This window comes from Caretta caretta, chromosome 10, assembly GCF_965140235.1.
Source record: "Caretta caretta isolate rCarCar2 chromosome 10, rCarCar1.hap1, whole genome shotgun sequence".
Lineage (NCBI taxonomy): Eukaryota > Metazoa > Chordata > Testudines > Cheloniidae > Caretta > Caretta caretta.
The window spans coordinates 5,083,354-5,098,072 of NC_134215.1; the positions used below are offsets into that span (position 1 = coordinate 5,083,354).

At 41.0% G+C, this 14,719-nt stretch overlaps 1 protein-coding gene across 1 annotated transcript in view; it reads right to left on the bottom strand.

Annotated features, from left to right (window-relative positions):
• Window positions 1-1,945: 1,945 nt before the first annotated feature.
• LOC125643306 (uncharacterized) overlaps window positions 1,946-14,719 on the bottom strand; it is a 28,917-nt gene continuing 16,143 nt past the window's right edge. Inside the window, exons 13-20 of the mRNA XM_048865692.2 lie at window positions 13,455-13,531; window positions 10,197-10,307; window positions 9,252-9,338; window positions 7,683-7,790; window positions 7,342-7,463; window positions 6,263-6,385; window positions 4,033-4,072; window positions 1,946-3,063 (exon numbers count right to left, since the gene is read on the bottom strand). Coding sequence (XP_048721649.2) covers window positions 2,986-3,063; window positions 4,033-4,072; window positions 6,263-6,385; window positions 7,342-7,463; window positions 7,683-7,790; window positions 9,252-9,338; window positions 10,197-10,307; window positions 13,455-13,531 — 746 coding nt within the window. The 3' untranslated portion in view covers window positions 1,946-2,985. The remainder of the gene's footprint in view (window positions 3,064-4,032; window positions 4,073-6,262; window positions 6,386-7,341; window positions 7,464-7,682; window positions 7,791-9,251; window positions 9,339-10,196; window positions 10,308-13,454; window positions 13,532-14,719) is intronic.

Below are 14,719 nucleotides of genomic sequence, written 5' to 3' on the forward strand. Positions count from 1 at the left end.
CTGCCTGGCCATAAACTAGCCGTTCGTTAGTCACCCATTCAGAAGGCCACGGCAATGGAATTCTGAAACATGGTATGGCCAAGGTAACATGAGGCCACCACCATCTCCAGATGCAAATAAGTGGTGCCCCTTCCTTGAATCTCTATATTAGAATTGAGCTAATTTTCAGATGAAATTTGACTTTGCATGCAGACACGTTCATTTTTTGGGCAGTACTGGCTGTATAATGGTGTCTGTTAAAGGAACACCCCAGTTTAGATAACTTGGAAATTTGGATCAGAGAAATACTAGCAAAATAAACTCAACCATTTTTGATCATATAGAACTTTTAACATCTGAAATGAAACTCCACTTATCTTGATTACTCATGCATTAAACCCGATTGGCCTTCAACCTGACATCCCACACTGACCACCAGACAAACTTTTGAGGTTATGTGGATGCTAGTCTCACAGGAAGGCTGGGAAGAGGTTTTCAACTTCTGTTGATTATCCAAATTTGGATAAACAAACAGCTATAAAGAAATTTGGTCTTTAGAGAAAGCCAGTTCTTCATACACATCAGATTACCCCATTATCTATAGCAAGGGCGGGCAAACTTTTTTGGCCTGAGGGCTGCATCAGGCTTCTGAAATTGTATGGAGGGCCAGTTAGGGGAGGCTGTGCCTCCCCAAATAGCCAGGCATGGGCCGGTCCCCACTCCCATCAGACATCCCTGCTTCTTGCCCCGACAGCCCCCCCAGGACCTCTGCCCCATCCAACCCACCCTGTTCCCTGATAGCCTCTCAGGGACCCCTGCCCCATCCATGCCCCTCCCCCCAGCTCTTGATCCCCCGAGATCCCAGGCCAGGATCTCAGGCAACCAGAAGACAACGAACTGGTGTGATGGGTAAATCTTTTGTGTTACCAGGAGCAAAGGCCCTCTCCCTGCTCAAGGACTCTTTCAGTAGTGAATGGCCCAGTGGTCAGGGTAGGGTAGAATAGGATAGTGGTATTTGACAGGTTTCACTTAAGTGAGGGAAGTATTTCTGAGCCTCATTTAGAAAAAAATATACAGTTTTGCATTTCTGATGTCAGGATATGATTCTCTCTGCAGTCACTTTGCTAAGGGATGAACAGGGAGTTAAAGTGTCAAATGTGAGGGCTACGCTTTTCTCTGTCCTTTCCCCATGTATGACGGCCATCCCCAATTCCTCTAGAAAGGAACCAATATATCACAGGCTGAAATAAGCGTATTTTTTTAAACAGAAGATTACACTGATCTGATGAGTTGGGAAAGTGTCAAATGAGAAAGGACTTGGCGAGGTGTGATGACCCTTCCCCCGGATACTGGGTTTAGTTTACAGCTGAAGTGATGGGTTTTGTGAGTTGTAAGAACATAGACTTTGAGACCCCAAGTTGTCAGTCTCTGCTCAAGATCACCAGGACGGGAAATAGCAGTTTATTGCAGGTCAGGACCCACGTGCATTTGGGGAAGGGGAAACTTGAATAGCCTCTGCTTCCAATAAGTGAATAGGCATCAAACTGCAAATTAAGTAAACTTGGAAGGATTAGATTTTTAATCCGTAAACATAAATTTCATTGCACACACACAAACTGATGGAAAATTTTTCCATCAATCATCAAAACTGAGATAGGCAAACAAAAAATACTACTTGAGAGCTCAGAGTTGGAGTCACAGATACTTAGTTTGTATATTTTAACATGTTAAGCAGACAATGTGTGTTTAACGGTTTATAAAGCTAACCTTTTGAATTTCAACATCTGCTCTCATTGTCTGACCCACCCCCTATAATTTCCTACAACTGTGAAAATTTAAATAAATACACGTTTAAAAAAAAAAAAAAGAGATATCCAGTGAAAGACTAAAATATAAAATTCTGCCCAGCCTACGAAGCACCTACCAGAATTGTATTTGAACTAAACAGATGCACAGCAGGCAAGAGTACTACAATAGTTACAATTTATTTAACGTTTTATACAAGGGGTTTCAATTCACATTTTCACTTTTTTTAAAAAAAGAGACAAAGCTTCAATAAAAGTATTTTTGTAAAGAAAATAATTTAGCCGAACTTGGCACGAATAGGCAGTAAAAGCCATTATAAGCCTTAAATGTGCAAAATAAAATACATGGACATGCCAACATTTCTTCCCCTTCGCTCCCAACACTGAAAGATGTCATGGGGATTGTAGTCAGACTGTACTTTTTACTGAATTACATTTCTCTAATTCTACATCCAGTTTTAAAGGCAACTATTAAACTACAATTATGATAGCAATTCAAGTAACCCAGAAGTGTTAGCACCTGTCAAATAGCCATCAACTGCAATACATCAAAAAAACAGAGCTCAGTCTGACACACCTGAAAGTTAAAATTTCTCTTTACAAACTATTAATTTACAGCATTAGAACCATTTCTAGTTTCTGTATGAGCATTTGGGATTGGAAAAGTCCAGGAAAATGGAGAGTGGAGGTACTAATCTAAAACAAGTGGTTCATATTCATAATTAGATGCCACATGCAGGAGGGATTCCAAAGAACGCACACTATTATCATAAACTCGTGCAGGACCATGAATTAACAGTTTCTCTTATCCAGGAGCTGTCTGCTCAGTCAGCAAGTCCTCTGCTCCTGACATCACAGATCAGCGTGCATGTGTCATGGTAGAGAACAGATGTCTGTTGCTCTCTCTGCACTTCCATATAGTAAGCAGCCCTGTAAGTACGTTAAGTTATAGTCCATAAAAGCCAGATTGCAGAGAACTGCTAAAGCACGTGCCTGCAAGAAAGAAGAAAGTGTTAAGCACACTTTGGCTTAAACACCTCCTCCACTCAACACAAATCTAGAGTTGGATGGGATTTTTAAAAGTTTGTTTGTAAAATCAGCTCATAGGCTGAATACTTTTATTGAGGGGGAATAACAAAAGGCAACCAATTGGGAGGTATTACACGGCAAGTCAGAAAATTCTCAAGAACCTCTAAGAGTGTTACATTTTTTCCAAAACAGCTATGAACTTGGCAACTTCATGATCAGCCGTGGTGCCAAGAGGCAGCCTCCGTAATCCCTGCACAGAGAAGAGGTGGTTAGAAGTTGTTTTTTTTTAAAAAATTCTATAAAAAAAAAAGAGGCGCTCACTTACTAAAGTCATCTCCCATGGAGGGGTAGATAGCCAGCCTTACATCTCCCAAAATACCTCCCTTCCAGAATCCCTGACTACCTGCTGGATTAACTACTCCCTTTGTGCCCTCCTCTCACTCACATGTGTGTGTCTTCTTCTACCTGGTCTCATACACATGAATCCCTCCTCTCTCTCTCTCTCTCTCCACAGTCCACATTGCCTCTACTCTTTCCTCAAGATCACTTCTTCTGAAAGACCTACAACATTGGAACTCCCTGGAGAGATGTGTTCAGCTAGATGGGACTATCTTTCCCTAAAAACAAAACAAAACAAAAAAAAACCACCTTTTAGAAATTCCCTGCCCCCCCAAAAAAGGCCAATCATTAGCAAGACAGGTACTAAACTTCATGATTCAGTTTGCTTTCTGTTCCTTTCTAGTCTGCTTTGTGGAGATTGTCTGTTTAGACTGTTAGTGCTCTCAGACAAAGGCTGGGTTTTAAGCTCAACGTGCCTCATGATGTAGACAGATGGCACTATGTAAATTAACAACACTGTATTCGTTCAGCAGAGGAGAAAACAGTCCATCTATCCTGGTGTGTTAATGCTATTCTGACCAAGCACTAGGAAAGGCAACATATTGCAACCCCACAGCCCAAGGAAAATCACCAACATGGAAATTCTCTCAATATTAGAACCAACAGCCATAAATCCAATCCATAGAAAGAAAGATGGACAAGAAACTTTCTAAGGTTTCCAAGATTTATTAAGACCCACAAATTCCTTTGTATTGTTGCTAGCTTCAACCTAATTATTTTATTTCTTCCATTTGCTTACAGAGAATTTAACTTGTGACGACAAATTTAGCATTTGAGAATCACTGCTGGGGTCAACAACCTGAGGTACAAAGACACTTACTGTGTTCAGAAAGTTGCAAAGATGCTTCGCCCATGGACACCTGAAAACAGATTTAGATTCTTAATCCACTTTCCACATATGGACAGCGTCCTTCCCCATTTCAGCTACTTCATAATTAAGGAAAGTTACCCTGTGACTGTGACATTCCCAATACTTTGTTATACTTGCTAGTCAAATGCTCCAACTTCATGTCCCAATGTGGGAGAGGTCACCACTGAAGTCACCTTTATATTGGAGTACAACTTCAACCTTGAGCACATGTTGAGACATATTAAGAAAGACCTAAATAAACTGCCCTGCCAGCTGATGGAATCCAATAAATATAGCAAGCCTGACAAAAGAGGGTGTATCCAGACCTCCTTCTTGCAGACATCTACATCATCAGGCTCATGTAAGCCAGTGATTAGTCACCCCAACCCTTTTGCCATGTACAGTGGAAACAAAGCAAACGAGAAGCTCTTTAAGAAGCTGATAACTTAAGTGTCCCTGATTTCCTCTCAGAACAAGATTACAGGAAGTGCAATTGGAACGTTATGCTGCATGGTCTGCTACATGTTTTGCCTGTGAATTAAAAATCTGGAGCAGGCAATCTCTGCACCTTCAGATACACAAACATTTAGCTACATTGTTTTAGGATTATTCAATTCTTAATGCCTGGTATGCCAAGGCAAAAAAAAAAAAAAAAAAAAAAGCCCACATTCTAAAACCTTGAATGCTTTACTACCAAATCTAGAAACAAAATATTGCAAACATACCAGACAAGGCTTATGCTTACTTGTGAAACTACTTTCTCTCTGTAACACATCTGAAGCATTTATAGCAATAACTGCATTCTAAAAGTACAGTTACAACTATTTTAGAAACCCTTCCCTCCACACCTAGTCACAGAGCAGATGATTGTCTCCGAATTTTATACACACCTTGAGGCTCCACCTAGTTTGCCTAAAATGGGACAGATCAAGCGTTGGTGCACCTTTAGCTCCCACTAGAAGCACTGCTATATTAAGGATGTGAGACTCCACACCCCAAACCAAGTGGATGAGCTGTTTGAATGAAGTGAGTCTTGCGTGTTGTGCTCTCTAGTGTCTGGGAAAGGTGCAGGGTCTTGCTTTAGCGTTTCATGAAACATGCAAAAACCCCTGACTAAGCTCCATTAACTGGAATTGCTGCTGCTATTAGTGACTATCACTGTTCATTAAAATGACCAGATGGCTTTCCAGGGTCCATAGCTCCATGGAAACTGCCACAGGCCAGGGGCCCCATGTCTTCTGCACTTCTGGGCCAATTGGTTCCTCAGGCTGCCTGACCCCCATAGCCTGGGAAGCCAGCTTCTCTGAGTGTGTCAGGTAGCACAGGGAGCCAGCTGGCCCAGGAACCTGACAGTCCTGGGTCCCTGGCCCAGGGGCAATTGCCATGGAGAAACTTCACTGGAGCCAGAGACCCTGGAAGTTGCTGACTGAAATTGACATGATTTTTGTCAGTTTCCCTGCTGAATAGGAGCTATGCATATTTCCTTTCAAAAACATTTGCATTTCTCATACTACCAATAAATCAGTCAGAATGTCCAAGTTTTGGCCATTTTAAAAAGGTGTCCATCTACTCCCCATGAAGCTGGAAAGCGCCTCGGACTTGAGACCAAAGACATTACCACTACACTGAAGACTTTATACAAATGTGATACAAAAGAGCTCTATGCTCTTTGGGGGACAGGTTTCCAGCTATGTTTTAAGAAAGATCGTGCGTTCTGTTAACCAAACATTTGTTCAGTATTAAGCCTTCTTAGGAACCCAGTAATGTGATTAATAAGTTTTTCCTAGATTTATTTAGCTAATCAAAAATGGCTTCCACAGAGAACGAGTGCGGTGTCTACTAGTGGAAGGAACCACTCACCTGTTTTCCCAAGGCAAACAGAAAACTAGTGAATATTATCCTGGTCACGTTCCTAAAAACAGACTACAGACTTCTTTGATAATAGATGTCAGTGGGAATGCAAAAAAGCCAGAGGAGCCCATCAGGTAACAGGGTTTGTCACTGAAACATTGACATCAGAACAGTTTTAAACCCACCAAAATTTTGAATCTCATTACTTGCTGTAACAGCAAGGATAAAATTGTGCAAAAAAAATCCATAACAAGATTGTGTGCATGTTAATGGAGCTCCAAGCAACTCATCGGTGTAATCTGCATTTCTATAATCAGCCTGGTATTTGACTCCAAGTATTCATACTTACATATACAGGTGCTCGCTAATTACATGGATGATGAAGATGCCAATGGACTGCATCTTTCTATTTCTGCAAGTCAGGTACAGGCAGAGCAGCTCGCCCACATATTGAGGACCAAGTTTTTTCCACCTGAACAATAAAGAAAATTGGAGTAGCAGGTGATGACACTTGTATCTAGTTCTAAAAACTTATGTGGCAGCATACATAATTTGGCTAGTTTGTTTTGTAGACCATTTCCTGTCTTCCAACAGAGTCTTAAATCAAAGACATCTCACCATGGAAAGAGGAGTCTATTGAGTAATGCGGCTCAACTGCAGAGCCAGTATAACCTACATGGTGTCCTTGCCTGACTCTCATATAGCCACTGGTTGGAATACATTTTTCCCAGTTTTAAAACTACTTCCCTGTGATTGAGAACCACTTTGAAAATGAAACCTTCACCCCATATGCACTAGAAGAACATATATCCTGTATGATAAGTCACTTGGCAATGCTTTAGTAGAGCCCTGCGCAAATACAAAATTTATATCTGCAGATGCAGATATCAATGGAGTTGCAGGGCTCAGCAGGGCCATGACCAGCGACCGGGAACAGGAACCGCAGTGGTAAAAGTAGCAGCATGTCAGGCCACCGCTTGCAGGAAGGGACTCCTGTGTGGGAGCGTGCGAGCCGCTTGCACAAACTAGTGCAACCAGTGACAGCTGCCGGTGAACCTGGTGCCCGCCTCAGTGGGCAGGGCAGGGGGCAGTACAGGAATGCTGGAGAAGCTGCCAGGGCTGGGCTCCTGCTACTTTCCCCACTGCGCTTCCTGGCCTGGTTGCTGGCCATGGCCCTGCTAGTCTCACTTGTTGTTGCTAGAGCCCTGCAACTCCATGGATATAAATTTTGTATCTGAGCAGGGCTCTATTCTTTAGGGTAGCTTTTAAAAAACAAGTTTGGCCATGTCTTACTGACAATTAGCTGGTTGTCTATAACCCACCCCACAAAATACATCTCTGGGGGAGGAGGGGAGGGGAACCCCACAGCCTTGGCATTTAACTTTTTCCACAGATAAAGGATCAGACCTCAACAAAACGTTTACTCACAGATGCAACATTGTTGCCTTCTGAAAATTCAGATCTCTCAGAAGCAAGTTAATAGTGCCATGGAGAATGTGTTCTTCACAGGAAAGGCCATTTAATAATAGCTTCAGAGCCCAGAAGTTATTCTAGTAGGTAAAGAGAGGAATAAGCTATCGAAAGAATTCTACGCTACAGTACTTCATTTCATTGGAAATCCCTGAAAAATAAATAACTGGTAAAGTTTAAATATAAAGAAAACAAAATATAAAACTTGACAAAAACGTGCATAAAATTCAATATGCTGTTAATAGCATTTTAAGCATCATTTGTTGTAATTTACTACAGTTGAAGATTCTAGGACTTACCCCGAAAGCTAGTGTTATTTCTAGAAAGGAACTCAAGTATGGAAGGTCGTTTAGAAGCATCTGCTGCACTGCTTGCACTGTGAGGATAAGACTAGCCTCAATCTGTAACTGGAAGATTCAGAAAAGATGTTAAGAAACATGTAAGGCCTGATTCTCCATGGCCTTGTACCTTGTGTTGTCATTTACAGCCGCTCACATTAGGTGTCAGAGTAACAGCCGTTACATCTGATGAAGTGAGCTGTAGCTCACGAAAGCTCATGCTCAAATAAATTGATTAGTCTCTAAGGTGCCACAAGTACTCCTTTTCTTTTCACATCAGGTGTAAATTGCTGCCATTCTGTTTTACACGGACTTTGCACAGGTGTCAATGACAACATATTGTCACAAGGCAGGAGAATTGTATGTTTGCACTTCTGTGGCACCTTTTACCAAAGGTTTTCAAACTGCCTTACAAACATTAAGGCTCACAACATCACTGTTAAGTAGGTCAAGTGTTGTTACAAGGACCAAGAAAATCCTGACATTTGAGTTATGCAATTAGGAAAGAAGTTCTCCTTTTATTTCCTCTGAGGAAATAATGGTTCAGTGTTAATCAGTTTGCTTAGGTAAATGAACATATCCTAATTATGGGTAACTTTCATCATGCTCACCCTCAGCAAATCAGGTACTATATACAACTATCTGCTTTCTGATTATTAAATTATGGACAGCCAGGTTTTCCAACTATAGTAGATTTTGCTTATTACCAACCCATAAACTGCCATCAAAAAGTTGTCTTATCCAGTAGCAGCCAGTAGAGTGGAAGGCAGGTTTGTGGGGCTGCAGCCAGGGAACGAAGCACTGGGACATACCTTCCCTGGCTGCAGCCCTGCAAGCCTGCCTGCAGCTGGGGCCTTTCTTCCAAAGAAAAGTTCTCAATAAGTGGCACACCTGTTGTCAATATCCGAATGCCATTAACATTCAAGTCAATGGGATTGGATTGGTTCCCAGCCAAATGATATTAACCGGAAGTTAAAATCAGGGTTGCCATTAAGCTGCAGCCACTGTATCTAACTTCGGATCAGTTAGTTTGAAGACAGCCCATCCTGCTTAAATTCATGGCCAAAATGGAGAGATTCCCAGATTTTTTTTTGACGAAAATTCCTAATGGGTATGAAATAGCAGATGTTGACTTCTGCTGAGGCAAGCATTTGCTGATTCTCAGTATAAAGGGTGGTCTCCACTTTGATTAAAGCCATACTTACCTCTCGGGTCAACTAATCCTAATACAGAAATTGAAGTCAGTTTATCCCCCTTTTATAGATGGGTAAAATTGAGTGCAGAGAGGCGACAGCTGTCCAAGGTCACAGAGTGGCAGGAATAGATCCTGGGAGTCTCGGCTCCCAGTCCTCTGCTCTAAACACTAGACTGTGCTAGGAATTCCTATGCCACTTCCTAAAAAGATTCTCATCTTATTTCAAAAGCATTTAATACATTTGAATTAAAGACAGCTATTTTCAAATCTAATAGTGCAATCAAAAGTCCACTATTCAAAACAATCACCTCTCTCATTCACCATTACATACTTACAGGACCAGAAAAAATGTTTGACGGCAGAGAAACATTGACTTTTGTCTTCAGTTCATTTAGAAGAACGCAAGATACAGACATTACCATCTGCAACAGGAAGTTATGACAGTCACAAGCAGAGCAAGAAGGAGCCCAAGTATTCAACAAATGTCAAACCGTGTCCAAAACTTAATTCTTTGGCATAGGGTGTTTTCAGTCCTATTTCTGCTCACTATGGAGGTTGGTTGTTATATCTATGAGGAATGCTATAATTGTATAGTCCATTCTCAGCAGTCCCCCTAAATATGCTTGTATTACTATAACTGTGCTTTAGGTTTACTGTGTTTAGAAAATATTCTGTTACAGAAATATTGACCTTTTGTGTTATCCCTAAAACACCTCCTTTAAAACTAAATCCCTCCCCTCCCGGTTTTATAATTATCCAATGCACTTCACAGCTAAGAGATCTGGAATCAGCATCCAGAACAGTTAAATGCCATAGTGAATTAAGTGTTATAGCTGTGTTGGTCAAGATATTAGAGACAATGTGGGTGAGGTAATATCTTGTATTGGATCAACTTCTGTTGGTGAGAAAGAGAAGCTTTTGAGCTTACATAGAGCTCTTCTTCAGATCTGTGTAAGCTCGAAAGCCAACATAAGATGGTCCAATAAAAGATATGACCTCGACCACCATGTCTCTCTAATGCTGAATTAACTAACTCCTATGCAGTTACCAGATGGGACACAAATAGCGTATCGGACTAAGGCCAAAACACGTCAGCATTTCCGTATGGAAAGGTTAAGACTTGGCATGCAAGGTTTTCTTTTGGCATGTGCCAAATTAAATTGATGGTGTAATACAACATGGATCCATTCCCAAGACTCCAAAATGAGTTAATCCCCAAACTGAAGAAAATAATTGAACACAAGGCAAAAGCTTCTCCATTGCAAAGTGGCATCAGTTACCTCTTGGAAGTCGTGTGGTGGCTCTTTCAGTGAGGCAGCATTGAGATGCCCGTTTTTCTCCAGAGTACTGCTACTACCCAAAACCATGATGAGGGAGCTCCAGCATTTTGGCTGAAACACAGTAAAAACTTTCAATTAACAAAACCACAGACTTTTGTGAAGTTTGCTGAATCAATCAGTCTCTAGATCTAAAGAAAGACTGAACACGGTAAATATTATATTTTCAAGTAAAGTACATAATTCTTTGGATAAAAAGTGTCTCCGGCATGGTACACACAACACAAAAACAAAAACACACACAACAAAAAACAACGTTTTCTGCTTTATGTACCACAAACAGAGTGAGAGAGACAGAACACAGAGGTTTCTTCCCGCGTGACTCTGTAGTGCTGACAGTGAAATGGTAATATCTGGCCTATCAGAAAAAGTCAGGAGGAGCACAGATATTTGCAACAGTGTGTCCAAGATACTACTTTCAGAGTCACTGTGCTGACCACACTCTGGAGTTATACATTAGAGCGTACGGGGCTTGTCTTTTCCCCTTAGGTTATACAAACAGTATCCCCATTGTGCCTCACCTGAAGCAAGGCTGCCCAGCTATCACACTACAACAAAAGGCTTCAGGGCTAGACCTTCAGCTGGTACAATTGTCATAGCTGCATTGAAGTCAGTGTCATGGACCATACCATGGACTTCTACGAGCTGACAATCTGCCCATCAGAGATTGCTTAGTGTATTAAAAAAAAAAAAAAAATTTACATACACACAACCATAGTAAGTTTTATTTGCTTTGTTCTAGGTCAGGACACTGTGGTAACAGTGGTCAGCTCTACTTAAGACTGCTTTTCCCTTTTACACAGGGTCAGCGGTGCATGCAATTCTTCACCACTCCTTCCAGCTCATAGGTCAGGTTCATAGGTCCTGGAGTTCCAGTCCTTTTCTCTTCAAACTCTCTTAAAAGACAGTCTTTCCATCACATCCTCAGTCTTCCATGTTTTCCTTGCTGTCCTCTTCCACTCATGTATTCTTTGGTGGTCATTCTCCCATTCTTGTCACATGTCCAACCCACTAAAACGTGCACTTTCCAGTCCATCAGAATCCCAAGTTCATCTTCCCCCTAGTTTCTTCTATGCACTGTTTACCCTCCACTTGCCTGATAATCTTCTCAGTATATTATTTTCTACAACCTGTATCTTGTTTTATTCTATCTCCATGAGACTCACTGTTTCCAAACCATACATCAGAAAGGGAAAAAACAACACAGCACAGACTTCTCCTTTCAAATTTGTTACTTAATTGCCTGTCCCACAGTACTCCTACTGCCCACACACACTGGGTGGTTCTTTTCAGTTTGAGATCTTTCTTGATGGCACTAAGCATACTTCCCAAGTACACAAACCTCTTTTGATTCTGCTTCTCTCCTAAAATGTCAGCCAACAGCTCTTCTTCCACCTTCCCTCCTTCCTTTTCTGTGTGTTTACCTTCAAATCATGATCTTCAAACACAGATGCCCACTCCAATACCATATTTGCCAAAAGGGCTGGATGATTAACATATATTCATTTTCTCTGTCTCCCCACAGGCTTGGTTCTCCTACTAATTAACTCCAAAAACTAGGATGAAGAGAAGTGGATTCACAGCACAGTGCTTTCTCTCAAGCTCACCGTCATCACAAAACTCTCTAAAATTCCAATATTGTTAACACCTAAGCTCTTGACCCTCAATACAGCTCTTCTATCTCCTCCACATCTTGAAGTCCCCCTCCCATTCATCTCCATACTCCAAAACACCAGCTCCCACTGTACCAAGTCATATGCGTTCTCAAGATCAATAACTGCTACACAGCAGTAACGCCCTCCATTTATCAGTCTTTCAAGCATCTGTCTCATTGCAAATATTGCATTTACAGTACTCCTTCCCTTCCTAAAGCCACATTGCTCTTCTCCTATATTTTCCTCCACCTTGCACTTCAACCTTGCCTCTGAAACTCTCTCAAGGCCTTTAAAGGGTTGACTTAACATGGTCATGCCCTGGTCAATGTTAGAATCTTTTGCATTATCCTCACCCTTCCAGAGGGGCACAATCAATCCAGTTCTCCAGTCATCTGGTAGCCACTTTACTCCAGTACCTCCAATTGCCTTGATCATATCCACAGTTCTCATATTCACCAACTACTCTACCATTCTTCATGTTATTCCATGTTTCTTCTACCTCCTGTACAGAGATGGATACCTTTTGAGACTTTCCTATAGCTGTCAGCGGCGCTTGCATTTGCAACAACTCTCTTCTCATTTAATGGCCTTCAGAAATAGTTTTTCCATACCTCTACCACTTCTTTAGTGTTAGTCACCACACAGCTCCCGATCTTCACGCAAAGATTTCTTCATATTTTATTTCTCTTTCATCAACCCAAAAGCCAAATTTCCTGCTATCATCTTTCTGTGTAATTCTTCTTCAGCCTCCATTCTTACCTTAGCAACTGCCTTTTTAGCCTGTTTGTTTGCATTTTAAATTGTCTCTTTATCACGATTCCTCAAAACTTTGAATAATTTTTTTAATTTGTTTTGTACATCAGACTTCCACCACCATCTTATTCACCCCAGTCTTACCACTAACCATGTTATCTCCACTGCCTTAATGAAACATTCTTTAAACTTCCTCCATTCTTCCTTCATTGACTTCCTTGCCGTTAGCAAAGGATGAAAACAAGCCTTTCTTTACTTTTTGGCAGAATTCTTCCTTACCACCCTGCTTTCCCCTTTACATAACCACCAACAAAATTTCATCTTCTTTCATGTCAACTCACTGAAAACTGGACTACATAAGGGGACATTTGACCAAAAATGAACTGATGAGGTTCTAGTTCAATCAACCAACCCTTTTCATCATCTTGCTTTTTACAGCTTCACAGCGATCTCTACTTTGTCATTGGACCCTGCTGTACCTCTGATGGACTGATCTCAGGGCTAAGAGCCAGGAACCCCCAAGTCTGACATTGATTAGTATGTGGTCTTGGGTAAATTACAGCTCCTCTGCCTCAGTTTCCCCAACCGTGGAAAGGAGCCAATGCCTGCCGAGGTATTGAAAGGATTATCTTTTGCAAATGTTTTGAACATAGAAGTACAGTATTAAAGTTTGGGGCGAAACCTGGTATAAAGTCAGAAAAAAAAGAGAGGCTACTCAACAATGTGCTCTTGTATTAGACAAACAGAACTGCACAGAAACTAACAGAAGCGTAAGATTAATACAAACACTCACATTCCGGTATAATGAGAGATTGCAGTAAAGGAGCTTGAGTGCATGCTTAATGAGAACAGAGGGCTTCAAAGGAGAACCTAAGGAAGGAAAAAATAGACAACTCCTTAAACCCGATATAAATGAAGTGCATATTTAAAAAAAACCCCAAAAAACCAGGAGGCAGATTTAATTAAGTACAGTAATGTTCACACACAGACTGTTAAGATTTTGTCTTGGTTATTTTTAGTCACAGACAGGTCACAGGCAATAAACAAAAATTCAGAGGAGCCAGTGACCAGTCTGTGACATTACTAAAAATAACCAGGGGGCAGGGCTGGGGTGGGGAGAGAGAGGGGGCAACTGACAGCATGAAGCCAAAAAGAGGTCACAGAATCCGTGACTAAATCTGTATAAGGATACAATTTAAACACCCATAAAGAAAAGAGGGGATAGAAATGAGAAGTGTCCATGCTACTTTACAATATTTCATGCCACAATTCTAGATTCTAGTCATCAGTTGTAATATGCTCCCCCAAAGTCCTTAGGGATATGTACAAGCAATTAAAAGGTACTAAAACATATCACTTGGAATAAATCTTCTCACCGGGTACAGAACATTTACAATACATGACTATTGTGCTCAAATATCCCATGCTCCTTCAAATATCACCACTAATAGCTATCAAGTGGACTTGTGTGAAATAAGCTTGTGGTATCAGACTCATTCTTGTGGGGCAAGTCTGTGCGTACCAAGGTCTATTATCACAATAGTCTCAGCAGAAACCCTCTAATAAACTACAATGTATACAAAGGCAATATATACATTGCCCACATTATCCTGATATATCAGCCTTGACCTTGAGCAAATGCCTTTGGTGAAATGGGTCTCAGTGTCTCTATGGTCCATTCACTCATGTGTTCAAGGGCAAGGCTAACACATCATAACAGTGTGGGTAATGACAGTGTGCCATTGTGTACATTGTGGTTTATGAAAGGGTTTAATACTCAGCACTTTTTAACAAAGCAGTCCTTTAAAAAAACAAACAAACAAACAAGAGCTGAATGGCTGACAAGGGTTAGCATTTGTGTAAGTTAGAGCATGATAAAACAAAGTAGTTTCTGCTTGAGTCTAAAACTTAAATAGCATTGTTCCTCACCAACACTTATGTACCATGCTTTAACCAAGTTAATTTATGGCTGAGTTTGAAGTCCCATAAATCTCATGTTAGATTTAATCCAAACAGATAACCACACACCACCATAGTCAAGTGGGATTGAAGCAAGAA